This window comes from Petromyzon marinus, chromosome 61 (assembly GCF_048934315.1).
Source record: "Petromyzon marinus isolate PM22_M1 ecotype Great Lakes invasive population chromosome 61, UKy_Petmar_22M1.pri1.0, whole genome shotgun sequence".
NCBI classification, from domain to species: Eukaryota; Metazoa; Chordata; class Hyperoartia; order Petromyzontiformes; family Petromyzontidae; genus Petromyzon; species Petromyzon marinus.
The window spans coordinates 1824985-1846105 of NC_133727.1; the positions used below are offsets into that span (position 1 = coordinate 1824985).

Consider the following 21121-nt stretch of genomic DNA (forward strand, 5'->3'; position numbering starts at 1 on the left):
CTCCCCTTGTGACTGAACTCTCCCCTTGTGGTTGAACTCTCCCCTTGTGACTGAACTCTCCCCTTGTGGTTGAACTCTCCCCTTGTGGTTGAACTCTCCCCTTGTGGTTGAACTCTCTCCTTGTGGCTGAACTCTCCCCTTGTGACTGAACTCTCCCCGTGTGGTTGAACTCTCCCCGTGTTGTTGAACTCTCCCCGTGTGGTTGAACTCTCGCAGCCCGGCCGGCGGCGCCCGCGTTGGGCTGAGGCCGATCGCCAAGGAGCCCTCGGCCAGAAATCCTCGCAGGCACTTCACTGCGTCGTCGCCCAGGGCAAGCGACAACATCGCACACGAGTCCCGTCGTCGCCGCCGTCACCACCACCACCACCACCGTCGTCACTGCCACCGTCACCACCACCACCACCGTCGTCACTGCCACCGTCACCACCACCACCACCGTCGTCACTGCCACCGTCACCACCACCGTCGTCACTGCCACCGTCATCACCACCGTCGTCGCCGCCGTCACCACCATCACCACCACTACCACCGTCGTCACCGCCACCGTCACCACCACCACCACCACCGCCGTCGTCACTGCCACCATCACCACCCCTACCATCGTCACCACCATCGTCACTGCCGCCGCCACCGTCACCACCACCACCGTCGTCGTCACCGCCATCGTCGCCACCACCTCCGTCGTGACTGCCACCGTCACCACCACTACCATCGTCACCACCATCATCACCACCACCATCGTCACCGCCATCGTCACCGCCATCCTCACCACCACCATCGTTGTCACCATCGTAGTCACCGCCGTCATCACCACCGTCAACATCACCGTGGTCAACATCGCCTGCAGTATTCCACATCACACACACCAACTTCACCATCGCCACCATCACCACAACAGTTACCATGGTCAAAATTGCCACCATCGCAGTCGGCATCATCATCATCAACACAGTCATCACCGTCACATTCTCAACATCATCACCACCATCAATGATACATTCAACATCATCGTCACCATTGTCAACAGTGAACATCATCGTCATGATCATCATTGTCAACATCGTCATCATTGTCAACATCGTCATCATTGTCAACATCATCATCATCACAGACACCATGACCACCATCACCACCACAACAGCCAACATCACTGCCTGCCTGTTTGCATGCCTACGTGTCCATGCATGCGTATGCCATGTGCCTGCGTGTGTCCGTATGATGTTTGTCTGTGTGTGCAGCCAGTACAGCTCATCGCAGGAACACCACCGGTCCGCGGAATGTTTGACAACTTCGCAATACAGGTGCGGTGTGTGCGTGTGTGTGTGTGTGCGTGTGTGCGTGTGTGTGCATGTGTGTGTGTGCGTGCATGTGTGTGTGTGCGTGCATGTGCGTGTGTGCGTGTGCGTGCATGTCGTAGCTGTTATCGTAACCGCGCTGCGAACCCGGCCACCCGAGTTCGATTCCCGCTCACGGCCAACACCGGTGACGATCAATTGAACCGGTCCTGGGCCTCCGCTAGGTCGACTCGGCCTCAAATGAGTACCTGGTGTCGCGGTGTGTAGTAAACATCGCTACCGGGGAGTCTGGCCACCCACCCCCTCGTGTGCCTTGCCGGCTGTCATAGGTGCTGGCTAACAGCACTTGCCCCAACAGCCTGTTAAGGCTACACAGGGGGTCTTTTTCTTTGTGCGAGTGTGTGAGAGTGCTGATATTGAGAAGAGCTAAAGGCAGATGGTGATGGTAGTGATGACACGGATGATGATGATGGTGATGATGCAGATGGTGGTGATGGTATTGAATGCACAGATGAAAGCGATGTTATTGAATGTACACATGGTGCTGATGACGGAAGGAAGAGCGACGGCTTAGCCACTGACTCCCTGCCCCCGCCCCCCTGCAGCTACCGCTGGGGGCCTCCGGCCCCGGGCGGACCGTGGCCCTGCAGCCGGCGCCGCCCCCGGCCCTCCCTCCACCGACACCCTTCTGTGGCCCGGTGGGGCCCGTCCAGCGGGTATCCCCGCGGCCCCTCCGCGCCATCCTGCCCGCCGTGGCCACCGCGGTGCCAGCCGCCACGCCCGCCCCCGTGCCCACCGCCGCGCCCGGTGAGGCCGGGTCGTCCTTACCGGCAGCCCCCGCACGCGGACACGCACGTAGTTCCGTTGCATGCAGCTCGGTTCAATTGCTTGTACTCGGTTGCATGCAGCCAACTCGGTGGCATGCAACGTACGAGCAGCTCGGTTGCATGCAACGTGTAAGCAACTCAGTTGCATTCAACCGAGTCGCCCGAAACGTGGCCCTCCCTGCAGCAGCCGAACAACTCGTGCAACCGGCCGGCTGCTGCTGCTGCTGCTGCTGCTCCGAGTCCCACGCGATGGACGCTGCTCTCCGGACCTTAGCCACGTCGTGCAACCGCGATTGGTTGTTACGATCCTGATGTGCGAGTGTGGTGGGGTGGTGGGGCTTGGTGGGTGGGGTGGTGGTGAGGGTGGTGAGGGTGGTGAGGGTGGTGGGTGGGGTGGTGGGTGGGGTGGTGGGTGGGGTGGTGGTGAGGGTGGTGAGGGTGGTGAGGGTGGTGAGGGTGGTGGGTGGGGTAGTGGGGAGTGTTGGGGACGATCTAGCCACGCTCCCCATCGTTCGCACGTGGACGGAGCAAGTTTGCGGGCGGACGGGCGGACGGGCGGCGCCGTGAGCCGGCGCCGTCGATCGCAGCCTCCTCTGGCGGCTGCGTCACGCTCACCCCCCCCCCTCCCCCCCCCCCCGCAGGCCCCGCCGCCACTTCCTCCGCCCCGCCCGCCGCCGCCGCCGCCGCCGCCGGAGTCGCCGCCGGAGTCGCCGCCGGAGTCGCCTTCGTCCAGTTCATCGCCGTTCCCGGCCCCCGCTGCTCGGCGGAGGGGGGGGTTCTGGTGGCGGGCGGCGGGGGTGGGGGCGGCGGGGGCCGCCCGGGAGAGACGCCCCCCACGGCGGGGGCGGGGGGCTCGGCCCCCCTCGCGGCCACCCTGGTCTCCCTGCCCCAGCAGCAGCAGCAGCAGCAGCAGCAGATCGCCGCTGCGTTGGCGGTGCAGCCGGCCCCGCCGCAAGCGGGCCTCAAAGCCAGCACCCTGAAGCAGCTGGGGCAGGCGGGGGTGAGAGAAGGGGGGGGGCGACGCACGCACTTGTGGTTTGCGTCCGCGTGTGTGTGTGTGTGCGTGTGTGTGTGTGTGTGCGTGCGTGTGTGCGTGTGTGTGTGCGTGTATGTGTGCGTGTGTGTGCGTGTGGTCCGGCAAAATAACCCCCTAACTCCTCGGCAACACTGTGGTGGGTAGTGCCGTAATGGCACCACAGCGGCCAAATGGGGCTCTGGACTGGTACGAGGGGCCGGTAACCCCTCCACCTTCAGTTAACTAAACTACGATGCAAAAAACGTATTAAGCTTGTGCCGGAGGCCCTGAGTGGACAGGCGTCTATGACGGAGCCAGGAGACTGAATCATTACCCTCGGGGCTCTCCCGGAAACAACAAAAAGCCACTTCGGATGGCCACGTGGAATGTTCGAATGCTCACTGCGGAGTAGAGGCTGCCACTCCTCTGTTGGGAGCTGGACCGGTACCGCCTGGATCTCTGTGGTATTCAGAAGGTACGGAGGACTGGCTCTGGCTCCTGCCACGATGAGGGGTGGACATTCCTCTACTCGGGGCAGGAGACTGCTAAATAATAGAGAGTGGCTATTCTTCTGATCAAAATAATGAAGGGGGCGTGGGAGCGTGGCGGTGAGTTATTGGAAGCTGTAAGCCACAGGCTACTTTGGGCTCGCCTTCCCATCAACCGGAGGCGAGGAGTGGTGGTCGTGGTTACTTATGCCCCCACCGAAGACGAACATCCGTGGAGGGATGCAGGCAAGGCCGATGAGTCGGATGCCTTCTATGACCACCTGTCACAGGTGCTGGCTAAAGTGGCCCCTTGGGATAGAGTCATCTTGTTGGGTGACTTCAATGACCGAGTTGATCATGGTGCTGGCACCTGATCTGGAGTGATGGCCAGATCAGCTCAATAACAACGGTGGGAAGCCCATGGGCTTGTAATTACCAACACGTTCCGGCATCGGCGCATCCACACAACATCATGGATGCATGTCGGGTCCAAGCAAGAACATCTGCTGGACTACATAGTGATGGAACAGCGGATGCGAGCCCATGTCCTTGACACCAGGACCTACCGTGGAGCTGATCTGCTCACTGTTCGATTCCCCCTCACGGCCAACACCGGTGACGATTATCTGAACCGGTCCTGGGCCTCCCTTAGGTCGACTCAGCCTCAAATGAGTACCTGGGTTCAACATCGCCACTGGGGAGGCCGGGCGTGCTGCTGGCCACCCACCCCCTCGTGCGCCGCGCCGGCCTTCGTAGGCACTGTTCGCTAACAGCACTTGCCCCGACAGTCTATTAAGGCTACACGGGGGATCTTTGTCTTTGTTGGTGCAGACTGGTGGGGAGGGCGCGCAGGTGGAGGAGGGCAACTTTGGCACCCTCGTCCAAGCGCACCATCGCTTGCATCACCCCTTTGTGAGTCCACCCACACTGGGTAACACTCCTCCCCGCCATCGCCGCCACCACCGCCATCGCCACCACCGCCATCGCCACCACTGCCACCACCGCCATCGCCACCACCGCCATCGCCACCACCGCCACCACCGCCATCGCCACAACAGCCACCACCACCATCGCCACCACCGCCATCGCCACCACTGCCATCGCCACCACCGCCATCGCCACCATCGCCACCACCGCCATCGCCACCACTGCCACCACCGCCATCGCCACAACAGCCACCACCGCCGCTCATTCTCCTTCTCTCCCAACCCCCCACCCGTTAACCGCACCCACCAACCACGTCAGTGGAGTAAGCGCACACGGCGCACACGGTGCACAAGCTCGATCAATCTCGTGCGATCAGGTGCTCTGTACGTATGTAACCGCGTACTCCAGCGCTTGACACCACGTACTCGTGTCCCCCCGCGTGCCCGCGGCTGTCCCCGTGCGCCGCTCCTGTCAGGAGCTGGGCCTGGCCACGTCACGGGGCAAGGGCCACTGCAAGAGCCCGGGCTGCGGTTTTGTCTACATGAACCGGCACAAGCCTCTCGCCTGCCCCAAGTGCGGTGCTGCCCTGCGCTCGCAGTCTCGAAGGGCCCTCCGCTCGCAGGTAAATCACACGTGGCCGCACGCAGGGGCAGCCGCTTGCAGGGGCAGCCGCTTGCAGGGGCAGCCACACGCAGGGGCAGGCGCTTGCAGGGGCAGCCGCTTACAGGGGCAGCCACTTGCAGGGGCAGCCGCTTACAGGGGCAGCCGCTTGCAGGGGCAGCCGCTTACAGGGGCAGCCGCTTGCAGGGGCAGCCGCTTACAGGGGCAGCCGCTTGCAGGGGCAGCCGCTTACAGGGGCAGCCGCTTGCAGGGGCAGCCGCTCGCAGCCACTCGCAGGGGCAGCCGCACGCACGTAGCCACGCAGGGTTTTTGTCCGGTGGCTGTGGTGAGTGATGAGGATCGGTGATGAATGACGATGGCTGTGATGAGGATTGATGATGCATGGTGATGATGATGATGAAGACTGTGATGGTGATGAAGACTGTGATGATGATGAAGACTGTGATGGTGATGATGATGAAGACTGTGATGATGATGAGGAAGACTGTGATGATGATGATGATGAAGACTGATGATGATGAAGACTGTGATGATGATGAAGACGATGATGATGAAGACTATGATGATGATGAAGACTGAAGATGAGTGAACAATGGCTGTGATGAGGATCGGTGATGAATGACGATGGCTGTGATGAGGATTAATGATGCGTGGTGATGATGATGAAGACTGTGATGATGATGATGATGAAGACTGTGATGATGATGATGATGAAGACTGGTGATGATGATGATGAAGACTGTGATGATGATGATGATGATGAAGACTGTGATGATGATGATGATGAAGACTGTGATGATGATGATGAAGACTGTGATGGTGATGATGATGAAGACTGTGATGGTGATGATGAAGACTGTGATGATGATGATAATGATGAAGACTGAAGATGAGTGAACAATGGCTGTGATGAGGATCGGTGATGAATGACGATGGCTGTGATGAGGATTGATGATGCATGGTGATGATGATGATGAAGACTGTGATGGTGATGAAGACTGTGATGATGATGAAGACTGTGATGATGATGATGATGAAGACTGGTGATGATGATGATGAAGACTGTGATGGTGATGATGAAGACTGTGATGATGATGATGATGTTGAACACTGTGATGATGATGATGATGATGAAGACTGTGATGATGATGATGATAATGATGAAGACTGTGATGATGAGTGAGAGCAATGGCTGTGATGGGGATCAGTGATGAATGACGATGGTTGTGACGACGACGACGACGGCCGTGACGAGGTTCCGTGACGAGGTTCCGTGACGAGGTTCCGTGACGAGGTTCCGTGACGAGGTTCCGTGACGACCGTGACGAGGTTCCGTGACGAGTACCGACGACCACGGGCGACTTCATCCGCGATGCCGCCTCGCTGCTCGCCAGGCCCAGCCCTGCTACGACGAGGTGCTCGAGGCCGTGGCCCGCGCCGACGAGGCGGCCCTGGCCGACGACGCCGAGCCCGCGGGCGACGAGGAGGACCGCGGGGACGCGGTCGCCGTGACGATGATGATGACCGCGGAGGGGGCGGGGGAGGAGGGGGCGCCGGAAGCGGGGGAGGCGGCGGCTGGGCCCGGCGCGCGACCTCTGGCCGACCCCGGCCGCCCCCTCACGGCACAGCAGCGCGTGGTGCAGCGGCGGAGCACCGTCGCTCTGCTGCGCCGCTCGCTGCACATTCCCGAATCCGAGGCGGAGCTGGCCCCCGCTCTGGCACGCGTGGCGCTCAGGTGACCCGTGTCTCCGTGTGGTCCGCCCGTGTCTCCCCGTGTCCCCCAGGCGTCTCCTCTTCACTCTGTCTCTTCCGCCGTGTCTCCATGTGTCTCCCCCGTGTCCCCCAGTCTCGCCGCTTTGCTCTGTCTCTTCACACACAGGCTCCCCCCTGTCTCCCCATCGCTACGTGTCTCTTCACACACACGTCTCCCCCGTGTCTCCCCCATGTCTCCCCCATGTCTCCTTATCACTACGTGTCTCTTCACACACACGTCTCCCCCGTGTCTCCCCCGTGTCTCCCCCATGTCTCCTTATCACTACGTGTCTCTTCACACACACGTCTCCCCCGTGTCTCCCTATCACTCCATGTCTCTTCACACACGTCTCCCCCGTGTCTCCCCCGTGTCTCCCCCGTGTCTCCCTATCACTCCGTGTCTCTTCACACACACGTCTCCCCCGTGTCTCCCCCGTGTCTCCCCCGTGTCTCCCCCGTGTCTCCCTATCACTCCGTGTCTCCCTATCACTCCCTGTCTCCCCCGTGTCTCCCCCGTGTCTCCCTATCACTCCGTGTCTCTTCACACACGTCTCCCCCATGTCTCCTTATCACTCCGTGTCTCTTCACACACGTCTCTGTCCCGTGTCTCCCCATCACTCCGTGTCTCTTCACACACGTCTCCGCCGTGTCTCCCCCGTGTCTCTCCGTGTCTCCCTATCACTCCGTGTCTCCCCGTGTCTCCCCCGTGTCTCCCCATCGCTGTGTCTCTTCAAGCACGTCTCTCCGTGTCTCCCCCGTGTCTTCCCATCGCTCCGTGTCTCTTCACACACGTCTCCCCCGTGTCTCCCCCGTGTCTCCCCATCGCTACGTGTCTCTTCACACACGTCTCCCCGTGTCTCCCTATCACTCCATGTCTCCCCCGTGTCTCCCCGTGTCTCCCCGTGTCTCCCCCGTGTCTCCCCGTGTCTCCCTATCACTCCATGTCTCCCCCGTGTCTCTCCGTGTCTCTTCACACACGTCTCCCCATGTCTCCCCGTGTCTCCCTGTGTCTCCCTATCACTCTGTGTCTCCCCATCGCTCCGTGTCTCTTCACACATGTCTCCCCGTGTCTCCCCCGTGTCTCCCCGTGTCTCCCCCGTGTCTCCCCCCGTGTCTCCCCCGTGTCTCCCCGTGTCTCCCCCGTGTCTCCCCCCGTGTCTCCCCCGTGTCTCCCCCGTGTCTCCCCCGTGTCTCTCCCGTGTCTCCCCCCGTGTCTCCCCCGTGTCTCCCCCGTGTCTCCCCCCGTGTCTCCCCCGTGTCTCCCCGTGTCTCCCCCGTGTCTCCCCCCGTGTCTCCCCCGTGTCTCCCCCGTGTCTCCCCCGTGTCTCACCCGTGTCTCCCCCGTGTCTCCCCCGTGTCTCCCCCGTGTCTCCCCCGTGTCTCTCCCGTGTCTCCCCCCGTGTCTCCCCCGTGTCTCCCCCGTGTCTCCCCCGTGTCTCTCCCGTGTCTCCCCCGTGTCTCCCCCGTGTCTCCCCCGTGTCTCTCCCGTGTCTCCCCCCGTGTCTCCCCCGTGTCTCCCCCGTGTCTCCCCCGTGTCTCTCCCGTGTCTCCCCCCGTGTCTCCCCCGTGTCTCCCCCGTGTCTCCCCCGTGTCTCCCCCGTGTCTCCCCCGTGTCTCCCCCGTGTCTCCCCCGTGTCTCCCCCGTGTCTCCCCCGTGTCTCCCCCGTGTCTCCCCCGTGTCTCCCCCGTGTCTCCCCCGTGTCTCCCCCGTGTCTCCCCCGTGTCTCCCCCGTGTCTCACCCGTGTCTCCCCCGTGTCTCCCCCGTGTCTCCCCCGTGTCTCCCCCGTGTCTCCCCCGTGTCTCCCCCGTGTCTCCCCCGTGTCTCCCCCGTGTCTCCCCCGTGTCTCCCCGTGTCTCTCCGTGTCCCAGAGACGCAGCGACCTCCCGGGCCGAGGCCTCCTCGTGCACGGTGGAGGAGGGGAAAGAGGCGGGTGAGGAGGAGGAGGTGGGGGGGGAGGAGGTGGAGGGGGAGGAGGTGGAGGAGGTGGTGCTGCTGGAGGAGGAGGGGGGGGGCCTGGTTCTCCACCGTGCCGGGGGGGAGGGTCCTGGCTGGGCCCTCGGCTACGGCCCCTCCGCTCACCTGTGCCAGCTTTGTGGCACCTGGCTCAGCAGTGTGGACAGGTGGGGGGAGTGGGGGGGGGGAGTGGGGGGTGGGGGGAGTGGGTGGGGGGGAGTGGGGGAGGGAGTGGGTGGGGGGAGTGGGTGGGGGGAGTGGGGGGTGGGGGGAGTGGGGGGGGGAATGGGTGGGGGGTGAGGGGAGTGGGTGGGGGGAGTGGGGGGAGTGGGTGGGGGGTGAGGGGAGTGGGGGGAGTGGGTGGGGGGTGAGGGGAGTGGGGGGAGTGGGTGGGGAGAGTGGGTGGGGAGAGTGGGTGGGGAGAGTGGGTGGGGGGAGTGGGTGGGGGGAGTGGGTGGGGGGAGTGGGTGGGGGGAGTGGGTGGGGGGAGTGGGTGGGGGGCGAGGGGAGTGGAACGGGAGTGGGGGGAGTGGGGGGGGTTGGGGGGGTGAGTGGCTTGGGGGGGTGGAGTGTGAGGGGAGTGTCTCCAGTGTCCCCGTGTAGCCCCCGGCTCGTCCCCCCCCGTGTGTCTCCGCGTGTCTCCACGTGTCTCCGTGTGTCTCCGCGTGTCTCCGCGTGTCTCCGCGTGTCTCCGCGTGTCCCCAGGTCCATGCTGGGTCTGGACGAGGATTGCTGGCTGCTCTCGTCCTGCCACCTCCTGCGTGTGTCCGCCGTGGTGAAGATGTGTCTCGAGCCTTCTTGCCTCGCTCTGCACGGCTTCTGTGACATCAACTCTGGTGAGGAGCGATCACCACCCCCCCCACCCCCCCCAACCAACATCGTGGCGGTCGCTCACCCATGCACACCCGCTCACTCACCCACCCGCTCGCTCACCCACTCACTCACCCACCCGCTCGCTCACCCACTCACTCACCCACTCACTCACCCGCTCACTCACCCACCCGCTCGCTCACCCACTCACTCACTCGCTCGCTCACCCACTCACTCACCCACTTACCCACCCGCTCACTCACCCACCCACTCACTCACCCACTCGCTCACTCACCCACCCGCTCGCTCACCCACTCACTCACCCACTCACTCACCCACTTACCCACCCGCTCACTCACCCACCCGCTCGCTCACCCACGCACTCACCCACTTACCCACCCGCTCACTCACTCACCCGCTCGCTCACCCACCCGCTCGCTCACCCAATTACCCACCCGCTCACTCACCCACCCGCTCACCCACTTACCCACCCGCACGCTCACCCACTCGCTCGCTCACCCACCCGCTCGCTCACCCACCCGCTCGCTCACCCGCTTGCTCACTCGCTCACTCACTCGCTCGCCCACCCGCTCACTCAACCACTTACCCATCCGCTCGCTCACCCACCCGCTCACTCACCCATTTACCCACCCGCTCACTCACCCACCTGCTCACTTGCTCACTCACCGACCCACTCACCCGGTCATCCACACGCTCGCTCACTCACTCACTCGCTTACTCAAACATTCTAACACACGCTCACTCACCCGCTCACTCACATACTGATGGTGGGGAAGTCCGTTACGTAGTTGATGATATATATTCTTGGTTCTTTCGGTAAAGTCACGTAGAAGGGAAACAATAAAATAATACAAATATTAAACAATATTCTCACGACGTTTCGACTGCAACACAAGCAAGCAATCACCATCAGGCGTGAAAACCACAGCAAGAAAATTTGAAAAAAATCGCGTTTTTTTAACGTTAGCACCACGGAGAGCGATTTGGCAGTTATTCAGATGGACGAGTCCATCTATGTTCGGAAAAGAGGAGGGGGGAGACTAAAATAATGGATGCGGTCTGAAAGCCACCGTAAGCGTGAACAATTAAGACCCGAAATGGTTTATCAAATCCTTCCAATGATTGCTAAGCCAGAGTCCATCTTCTCGGTTGAAATTGTCTCTGTGTTTGTATATGTGGATAGCCTCATGAACGAATCTCTCATGGTAGCCAGATGGCTTGCAAAGAACCTCTGTCTTGGAGAAGTCAATGTCATGTGAGCCTACTGAATTATAACAGGTCATCTGCCACGGCCGAGGTGTTGGTCCTACCGTGTTTTAGGTAGTTGATGATGTCGATGATGATGATGGTGATGTTCATGATGTCGGTGATGTTGATGTCGGTGATGGCGATGGTGGTGATGTCGGTGATGTCCTGCAGGGCTGTTTAACGTGGGCAACCGGCTGCTCGTGACCCTTGACCTCTTGCTGCACATACGTCAGCGTGTGCGTGACGGAGACAACCCCAGCGACACAGCCCGGGAGATCGTGCACGCCGCCGGTACACCGCATCTCAGTGTGTCTCCGTGTGTCCCCTCCGTGTGTCCCCTCCGTGTGTCCCCTCCGTGTGTCTCCTCCGTGTGTCTACGCCGCGTGTCTGCAGCGTGTCTCCTCCGTGTGTCACCGTGTGTCTCCGTGTCCCAGTGTGTCTCCATGTCTCTGTGTCTCTGTGCCCCAGCGTCTCTGTGTCCCACTGTCCCACTGTCTCTGTGTCTCAGTGTCTCTGTGTCCCACTGTCCCCATCGTCTCTGTGTCCCACAGTCTCTGTGTCCCACAGTCTCTGTGTCTCAGTGTCTCTGTGTCCCACTGTCCCACTGTCCCACTGTCTCTGTGTCTCAGTGTCTCTCTGTCCCACTGTCTCCGTGTCCCACTGTCCCACTGTCCCCGTGTCCCACTGTCCCCGTGTCCCACTGTCCCACTGTCCCCGTGTCCCACTGTCCCTGTGTCCCACTGTCCCACTGTCTCCGTGTCCCACTGTCCCCGTGTCCCACTGTCCCCGTGTCCCACTGTCTCCGTGTCCCACTGTCCCCACTGTCCCCGTGTCCCACTGTCCCCGTGTCCCACTGTCCCACTGTCCCACTGTCCCACTGTCTCCGTGTCTCCGTGTCCCACTGTCCCACTGTCCCACTGTCCCACTGTCTCCGTGTCCCCGTGTCCCACTGTCCCACTGTCCCCGTGTCCCACTGTCCCCGTGTCCCACTGTCCCACTGTCCCCGTGTCCCACTGTCCCCGTGTCCCACTGTCCCCGTGTCCCACTGTCCCACTGTCCCACTGTCTCCGTGTCCCCGTGTCCCCGTGTCCCACTGTCCCACTGTCTCCGTGTCCCACTGTCCCACTGTCCCCGTGTCCCCACTGTCCCCGTGTCCCACTGTCCCACTGTCCCCGTGTCCCACTGTCCCCGTGTCCCACTGTCTCCGTGTCCCCGTGTCCCACTGTCCCACTGTCCCACTGTCTCCGTGTCCCACTGTCCCCGTGTCCCACTGTCCCCGTGTCCCACTGTCCCACTGTCTCCGTGTCCCCGTGTCCCACTGTCTCCGTGTCCCACTGTCTCCGTGTCCCCGTGTCCCACTGTCCCCGTGTCCCACTGTCCCCGTGTCCCACTGTCCCCGTGTCCCACTGTCCCACTGTCTCCGTGTCCCACTGTCCCCGTGTCCCACTGTCCCCGTGTCCCACTGTCTCCGTGTCCCACTGTCCCCACTGTCCCCGTGTCCCACTGTCCCCGTGTCCCACTGTCCCACTGTCCCACTGTCTCCGTGTCTCCGTGTCCCACTGTCCCACTGTCCCACTGTCCCACTGTCTCCGTGTCCCCGTGTCCCACTGTCCCACTGTCCCCGTGTCCCACTGTCCCCGTGTCCCACTGTCCCCGTGTCCCACTGTCCCACTGTCCCCGTGTCCCACTGTCCCACTGTCCCACTGTCTCCGTGTCCCCGTGTCCCACTGTCCCACTGTCCCACTGTCCCACTGTCTCCGTGTCCCCGTGTCCCACTGTCCCACTGTCCCCGTGTCCCACTGTCCCCGTGTCCCACTGTCCCACTGTCCCCGTGTCCCACTGTCCCCGTGTCCCACTGTCCCACTGTCCCCGTGTCCCACTGTCCCACTGTCCCCGTGTCCCCGTGTCCCACTGTCCCACTGTCTCCGTGTCCCACTGTGCCACTGTCCCCGTGTCCCCACTGTCCCCGTGTCCCACTGTCCCCGTGTCCCACTGTCCCACTGTCCCCGTGTCCCACTGTCCCACTGTCCCACTGTCTCCGTGTCCCCGTGTCCCACTGTCCCACTGTCCCACTGTCCCACTGTCTCCGTGTCCCCGTGTCCCACTGTCCCACTGTCCCCGTGTCCCACTGTCCCCGTGTCCCACTGTCCCACTGTCCCCGTGTCCCACTGTCCCCGTGTCCCACTGTCCCACTGTCCCCGTGTCCCACTGTCCCACTGTCCCACTGTCTCCGTGTCCCCGTGTCCCCGTGTCCCACTGTCCCACTGTCTCCGTGTCCCACTGTGCCACTGTTCCCGTGTCCCCACTGTCCCCGTGTCCCACTGTCCCACTGTCCCCGTGTCCCCGTGTCCCCGTGTCCCACTGTCTCCGTGTCCCCGTGTCCCACTGTCCCACTGTCCCACTGTCCCCGTGTCCCACTGTCCCCGTGTCCCACTGTCCCCGTGTCCCACTGTCCCCGTGTCCCACTGTCCCCGTGTCCCCGTGTCCCACTGTCCCCGTGTCCCACTGTCCCCGTGTCCCACTGTCCCCGTGTCCCACTGTCCCCGTGTCCCACTGTCCCCGTGTCCCACTGTCCCACTGTCCCCGTGTCCCACTGTCCCCGTGTCCCACTGTCCCCGTGTCCCACTGTCCCCGTGTCCCACTGTCCCCGTGTCCCACTGTCCCACTGTCCCCCCCGTCCCGGCCTCTCCCTGCCCCTGGCTTCCTGTGCGTCCGTGCATCTCTTCGCGCGTCTCCCCCCGTGCCCCCCCGCCCCCCCCCCTAGGCGGCGGGTTCGGTCGCGGGGGGCCCCCGGGGGCCGAGCGGCCGCCCCCCGCCGCGCTGAGCGAGCTGCTGGCCGCCGGCTACTGGGCCTTCGAGAGCCTCACGGCGCGCGACTACAACGACATGATTTGTGGCGTGTGCGGGGTCGCCCCGCGGCTCGAGCTGGCGCAGCGTGGGGCCCACGGCCTCCTGGACCTCGACGACCTGGAGGTGGGGGGGGCGGGGGGGGCGGGGGGGGCGGGGGGGCAGGGGGGAAGACCAGCAGCAGTAGGGGGTATTGATGATGGTGATGGTGGTGGTTATAATGGCCGATGTCAGAGCTGGTGGTGGTGGATGCGGTGGCAAAGAAGGTGCTGGTGGCATCATCGTTGCCACCGCTATCACAACCACCACCACCACCATCATCATCTCATCACCACCACCATCACAACCACCACCATCATCGCCACGGCTATCACAACCACCACCACCATCATCGCCACCGCTATCACAACCACCACCACTGCCACCATCATCGCCCCCGCTATCACAACCACCACCACTGCCACCATCATCGCCACCGCTATCACAACCACCACCATCACAACCACCACCATCATCGCCACCGCCATCACAACCACCACCACCAGCACCACCATCGCCCCCGCTATCACAATCACCACCACTGCCACCATCATCGCCACCGCTATCACAACCACCACCATCACAACCACCACCATCATCGCCACCGCTATCACATCCACCACCGCCGCCATCATCATCGCCACTGCCATCACAACCACCACCACCGCCACCATCATCGCCGCCACCATCATCGCCACCGCCATCACAACCACCACCACCGCCACCATCATCGCCGCCACCATCACAACCACCACCACCGCCGCCATCATCATCTCATCACCACCACCGTCACAACCACTGCCGCCACCACCATCGCCACCGCCGTAATCATTGCCATCACCGTCGTCGCCACCTGGACTCCGCCCGGCACCCTCCCCCTCACCGGCGCGTGTGCGTCAGCTCGTGTGGCCCGGCGAGGAGGGTGAGGCGAACGAGGTGGGCGGCGAGGAGGTGAGCGCCGACGACTTCTGGTCGCTCATGGAGACGGAGGCCCTGGAGGCCGCCGCCTTCCCCGGCGCCGCGGCCCCCCGGCTCGAGGCCGCGGCCGTCGCGCCGTTCATCCCACCGCTCATGCGCGGGGCCCTCACCATCAACACGGAGAGGGACAAGGTGGAGCGGGGCCCCGCCAGCGGTGAGTCACTCACCACTCGCTCACCACTCGCTCGCTCACCACTCGCTCACCACTCGTGCGCGGGGCCCTCACCATCAACACGGAGAGGGACAAGGTGGAGCGGGGCCCCGCCAGCGGTGAGTCGCTCGCTCACCACTCGCTCGCTCGCTCACCACTCGCTCGCTCGCTCACCACTCGCTCACCACTCGCTCACCACTCGTGCGTGGGGCGCTCACCATCAACACGGAGAGGGACAAGGTGGAGCGGGGCCCCGCCAGCGGTGAGTCGCTCGCTCACCACTCGCTCGCTCGCTCACCACTCGCTCGCTCGCTCACCACTCGCTCACCACTCGCTCACCACTCGTGCGTGGGGCGCTCACCATCAACACGGAGAGGGACAAGGTGGAGCGGGGCCCCGCCAGCGGTGAGTCGCTCGCTCACCACTCGCTCGCTCACCACTCGCTCACCACTCGCTCGCTCGCTCACCACTCGCTCACCACTCGCTCACCACTCGCTCACCACTCGCTCGCTCGCTCGCTCGCTCACCACTCGCTCACCACTCGCTCACCACTCGCTCACCACTCGTGCGCGGGGCTCTCACCATCAACACGGAGAGGGACAAGGTGGAGCGGGGCCCCGCCAGCGGTGAGTCGCTCACCACTCGCTCGCTCGCTCGCTCACCACTCACTCGCTCACCACTCGCTCACCACTCGCCCACCACTCGCTCACCACTCGCTCGCTCGCTCACCACTCGCTCACTGCTCACTCACCACTCGCCCACCAATCATGTGGCACTCACTCTCCACTCGCTCACTCACCACTCACTCACCACTCACTCACCGCTCAATCACCACCCACTCATCATTCATGCGTGGGTTCCTCACCATCAACACGGAGAGCGTCAGGTTGGAGCGGGGCCCCGCCAGCGGTGAGTCGCTCGCCACTCGCTCACCATTCACTCGCTCACCATTCGCTCACTCACTCGCTGATACACTCACCATTCATGTCCCTGTATTAACGTGGGGCTGGCTGGGTGTGTAGGCCTCAAATGGGTACCCGGTGTAGTGTGCAGTAAACATCGCCACTGGGGAGACAAAGGCGGCCGGGCGTGGTGCTGGCCACCCGCCCCGTTGCGTGACCTCGCCGGCCTTCATAGGCGGCGCTGCCGCTCGCTAACGGCAACTTGCCCCGACGGTCTGTCGAGGCTACGCGGGGGACCTTTGACTCGTGTGCGTGGGGGGGGTGGCGGCCAGGCTGTGCGGAGTCGTTGATGCGCCTGGTGCTGGCGGGGGAGCTGGACGTCGCCACCCTCCACAGCAGCCCCCGCGAGCGGCTGGAGGACGCCTGCCAGCGCTGCGGCCTGCCCTGCAGCGCCACACTCTCGCGGGTACCCGCCACCAGCGCCACCGCATAACCACCACCACCACATAACCACCACCACCACCACATAACCACCACCACCACCACCACATAACCACCACCACATAACCACCACCACCACCGCACGACTACCGGACAACTACCACCACCACCGCACGACTACCACCGTACACCCCGTGCATGTACCCGTGCGTGGCCCCGCAAGCCACCCCACATCTCCCCCCGTATGTCTCCCTGCGCATCCTCGCTCGCTTCCCCGCGTCACCCCGCGTCACCCCGCGTCACCCCGCGTGTCTCCCCGCGCGTGTCCCCCGTGCGTGTCTCCCCGTGCGTGTCCCCCCGTGCGTGTCTCCCCGCGCATGTCTCCCCGTGCGTGTCCCCCCATGCGTGTCTCCCCGTGCGTGTCTCCCCGCGCGTGTCTCCCCGCGCCTGTCTCCCCGCGCGTGTCTCCCCGCGCGTGTCTCCCCGCGCGTGTCCCCCCGTGCGTGTCTCCCCGCGCGTGTCTCCCCGTGCGTGTCCCCCCGTGCGTGTCTCCCCGCGCGTGTCCCCCCGCGCATGTCTCCCCGCGCGTGTCCCCCCGTGCGTGTCTCCCCGCGCGTGTCCCCCCGCGCGTGTCTCCCCGCGCGTGTCTCCCCGTGCGTGTCCCCCCGTGCGTGTCTCCCCGCGCGTGTCCCCCCGCGCATGTCTCCCCGTGCGTGTCCCCCCGTGCGTGTCTCCCCGTGCGTGTCTCCCCGTGCGTGTCTCCCCGCGCGTGTCTCCCCGCGCGTGTCTCCCCGCGCGTGTCTCCCCGCGCGTGTCTCCCCGCGCGTGTCTCCCCGCGCGTGTCCCCCCGTGCGTGTCTCCCCGCGCGTGTCCCCCCGCGCGTGTCTCCCCGCGCGTGTCTCCCCGCGCGTGTCCCCCCGTGCGTGTCTCCCCGCGCGTGTCCCCCCGCGCGTGTCTCCCCGTGCGTGTCCCCCCGTGCGTGTCTCCCCGTGCGTGTCTCCCCGCGCGTGTCTCCCCGTGCGTGTCTCCCCGCGCGTGTCTCCCCGCGCGTGTCTCCCCGCGCGTGTCTCCCCGCGCGTGTCCCCCCGTGCGTGTCTCCCCGCGCGTGTCCCCCCGCGCGTGTCTCCCCGTGAGCAGGAGGAGCTGTGCGTGTCGCTCGTGTGCCTCTACGCCTCGGTTCTGGACGGCGGTCGCCCCCCCGGCTCCGAGACGCTGGCCCGGCCATCGCACACGGGCGGCAAGATCTACAAAATGTGTCCCCACCAGGTACACCGGCTCCGGCAGTACCTGCAGCAGCTCCAGCAGTAGCAATGAGACCCACAGACTCAGTCTGACTGGAACTCCTCAGTCGTCTGTCGTCCCGACCTGAGTGAACTGCTTAGCCCGCTTCACCTTCCGTTTTACACTGGCACATCGGAGCCTAGCCAAGGCCAGCACGGTACAGGTGTTTTTTTTTTCCCACTGGCACATCCGAGCCAAGCCAGGGCCAGTACGGTACAGGTGTTTTTTTTTCCACTGGCACACCCGAGCCAAGCCAGGGCCAGTACGGTACAGGTTTTTTTCTTTCCACTGGCACATCCGAGCCAAGCCAGGGCCAGCACGGTACAGGTTTTTTTTTTTTCCACCGGCACATCTGAGCCGAGCCTGGACCAGCACGGTACAGGTTTTTTTTTTCCACCGGCACATCTGTGCCGAGCCAGCGCCAGGACCAGCACACGGCACGGGTGTTTTTTATTTTTTTTGTTGCTGCGCGGCCTCACAAGAAGACACCGAGACGGCTCGGCTCAGGCCCTGGCACGGCCCTCCGGTGTGGAAAATTTGAAAGTAACAAAAAGACTCGAACAGAGCGTTGCGTCTTCCCGTGTGTGCCCGACCCCAGGTGATCAGCGCATCCAAGTACCTGGTGCGTGCGGAGCGCGCCCGCGACCACGTGGACCTGCTCGTGTCGTGCCTCCACTGGCCGCCCGTCTACGTGAGCGACCTGGCGCGCGACGTCGCTCTCAACGTCGAGGCGCGCTACCCGGCCCTGGCCGCCCAGCTCTGGGGCCTCACGCAGGGATGCTTCAGCGACCCCTTCGCTCCGCCGCAGGTGGGTAGGTGGTGAGATGTTGACTGCCTCGCCTGGTCCACAGGAGGTCGTGGGTTCGATCCCGACCCTGACGCCCGCTGCTGTATGTTTGGAGTCTGCGTGTCTCTGTCTCTCCGTGGTGAGATGTTGACTACCTCGCCTGGTCTACAGGAGGTCGTGGGTTCGATCCCGACCTTGACACCTGCTGTATGTTTGGAGTTTGCGTGTCTCTCTCTCTCTCCGTGGTCGCGTGGATTTTTCCCTCCACATTTCGAATCAACGTCTCGCATTTAGTATTTCCACTTGATGATGATGATGATGATAAGCCACTTGGTTGACTATCATTTGGGATAGCCAGGGTCGCTTCTAAAAAAGAGCTACATAGCTCAGTGGGGCCTTGACTGGTAAAATAACAATAGTTGAGTTTTCGATTTTAAAAAATGTTCAGGTGATGTTCGTGCAGCAAGTGACGTTGGCGATGGAGATGTCCGTGAAGGTGGTGGTTGTTTGTTGTCTCGGCCGATCGTCGTCATCATCGCGACGTTGGTTACGCCGCCCGGCTGCTATGCAGGCGGCACCGTCATCGTCACGATCATCATCACCGTCATTACCATCGTTTCCATCACTACCACCACTACCTTCATCATCACCACCATGATCACTACCATCATCTTCACCGCCACCACCGTCATCGAGACCGGCGCAAACGTCTCCGCCGCCAGGCCTCGTGCGGTGGAGTGTTGGCTGCTGCCTAACCGGTGGCCCCAGTCGCCTCGGCGACGGGGCTCTTGGAGAGCTCCCTTCCAGCGAGGGGGGCCCGGTCCCTCCCCTCCCGCCAGCGGGCGGCACTTGCCGGGGCCGCGCCTTTACCGCTCGACCCTCTCTGTGCCCGCGTGTGCCCACCCCCAGCTGGTCTCGTGCCCCGAGCTCCAGGAGCAGTGCTTCGCCGAAGATGACCCCTCGCCAGAGGGCAGCCTGGTGCACCCGGTTACGCGCTCCACTCGCCGCTGGGTGGCGCAGGCCCCACCGCCGACCGCAACAACCGCCGGGGACGCCGGCGACGGCGACGGCGACGGCGACGGGGACGGCGACCCCGGCGGGCATCGGCCGCACCGCTCGCTGTCGGCGTGCCGGGAGCTGGAGCCGTACGACGCCGCGCTGGCCGGCCTGGACGCCTCCCCCGCGAGCGCCCGGCGCCGCTCGCGGCCCGCCCGCTTCTCGTCGGCGCCCCACTACTTCCTCTTCAGCCGCCTCTGCGATTTCCTGACGAGCCGCGACGTGGTGGCCCACCAGATCGGCGCCCTGCTCGCCGCGTGCCAACCGGGCCAGGTGCTCATCCGGGACTCCCTCTACCGCCTCGGCGTGGCGCAGCTGGAGGGGGACGTCGACGAAGGGGGGGAGGAGGAGGAGGCGGCGGAGGAGGCGGAGGAGGCGGAGGAGGCGGAGGAGGCGGCGGAGGCGGCGGTCACCGTGGACGTCGCGGGAGGAGACGGAGCGGCCGGGGACGATCCGGAGGGAGCGGACGACGTGAGGGGCGAGGGCGGCGGCGACGACGCCGGGGCGGCAGACGCGGCCACGGACGGGCACGGGGAGGCGGCGGCGGCGGCGGCGCCGGAGGGTGCCGCCGGGGAAGTCGCCGCCGTCGCCGCCGTTGTGGGAGGGGGCGGCGCCGGCGGCAGCGGCGGCGTCGGCGGGGACATTGCGGCGGGTGCCGGAGACGGCGGCGGCGGCGGCGGGGGGGCGGGGTGAGAGTGGAGTCGGTTGACGCCGGGAGGACCGAGCACGGGGAGGGACGAGAGCGGAGGGGTGCCGAGCGAGGGCACATAGGGGGGACACGTGGCGCGGGACACGTGGCGCGGGACACGTGGCGCGGGACACGTGGCGCGGGACACGTGGCGCGGGACACGTGGCGAGGGACACGTGGCGCGGGACACGTGGCGAGGGACACGTGGCGAGGGACACGTGGCGCGGGACACTGGACACGGGACACGGCTGACGCACGCAACGGCAGTAAATCATCCGGAATCACCGCCGGGGGGTGGGGGAGCCGACCGTCGTCCCTGCTGCCGAGAGCCAACAGCTGCCGCGCGTACGCGGTGGCCGGCGTGTGTGAGTGCAGCAGGAGTAGCGTGTGTGAGTGTGTGTGTGTGTGCAGCAGGAGTAGCCGGTGTTGTGAGTGTGTGTGAGTGTGCAGCAGTAGGAGTGGCCGGTGTTGTGCAGCAGCCAATAAATGTCAGGGCGGCCCCCCGTGCTCCACCCGCATCTCGTTTGGTCCCTCCGCCCCCCCCCCCCCAATCGCGCCCCTCTGGTCCCCCGCTCGCCTCTCTCCGCCGTGCTCCCAACTTTCATTCGTTCCTATCGGTCGCCCCCCCCCCTTAACCCCCCTCGGCCCCCCTCGCCCCCTCCTCCCCCCTCGCTCCCTCCTCTCTCCGAGGCTCTTGGTGGTGGTGCAGCGGCGCTTGCCTTGCGTCGCCAGCGCCCTCGGGGTCCACAACCAGCGGGAGCACGTGGCACCATCGGGCCCTTCACATGGAACCACCCTAACCCGCTTAGCCAGCCACCCGCCTAGCCAGCCAGCTAGCCACCCAGCCAGCCACACACTCACCCAGCCACCCACCCAGCCAGACAGCCACCCAGCCAGCCAGCCACCCACTCACCCAGCCACACACTCACCCAGCCACTCACCCAGCCACCCGCTCGCCTCGCCACCCGCCTAGCCAGCCACCCGCTCGCCTC

At 64.3% G+C, this 21121-nt stretch overlaps 1 protein-coding gene across 2 annotated transcripts in view; it reads left to right on the plus strand.

Moving 5' to 3' along the window:
* HMGXB3 (HMG-box containing 3) overlaps window positions 1–20641 on the plus strand; it is a 47222-nt gene extending 26581 nt beyond the window's left edge. For both annotated transcript variants that reach the window (XM_076053441.1, XM_076053442.1), the window contains 16 exons: window positions 217–310; window positions 1239–1301; window positions 1901–2102; window positions 2764–3122; window positions 4457–4537; window positions 5028–5174; window positions 6568–6908; window positions 8796–9047; window positions 9586–9716; window positions 11131–11250; window positions 13724–13932; window positions 14746–14977; window positions 16209–16342; window positions 17455–17583; window positions 18197–18406; window positions 19295–20641. In XM_076053441.1, the coding sequence (XP_075909556.1) occupies window positions 217–310; window positions 1239–1301; window positions 1901–2102; window positions 2764–3122; window positions 4457–4537; window positions 5028–5174; window positions 6568–6908; window positions 8796–9047; window positions 9586–9716; window positions 11131–11250; window positions 13724–13932; window positions 14746–14977; window positions 16209–16342; window positions 17455–17583; window positions 18197–18406; window positions 19295–20134 (3544 nt within the window). In that variant the 3' untranslated portion in view covers window positions 20135–20641. The remainder of the gene's footprint in view (window positions 1–216; window positions 311–1238; window positions 1302–1900; window positions 2103–2763; window positions 3123–4456; window positions 4538–5027; window positions 5175–6567; window positions 6909–8795; window positions 9048–9585; window positions 9717–11130; window positions 11251–13723; window positions 13933–14745; window positions 14978–16208; window positions 16343–17454; window positions 17584–18196; window positions 18407–19294) is intronic.
* The last annotated feature ends 480 nt before the right edge of the window (window positions 20642–21121 follow it).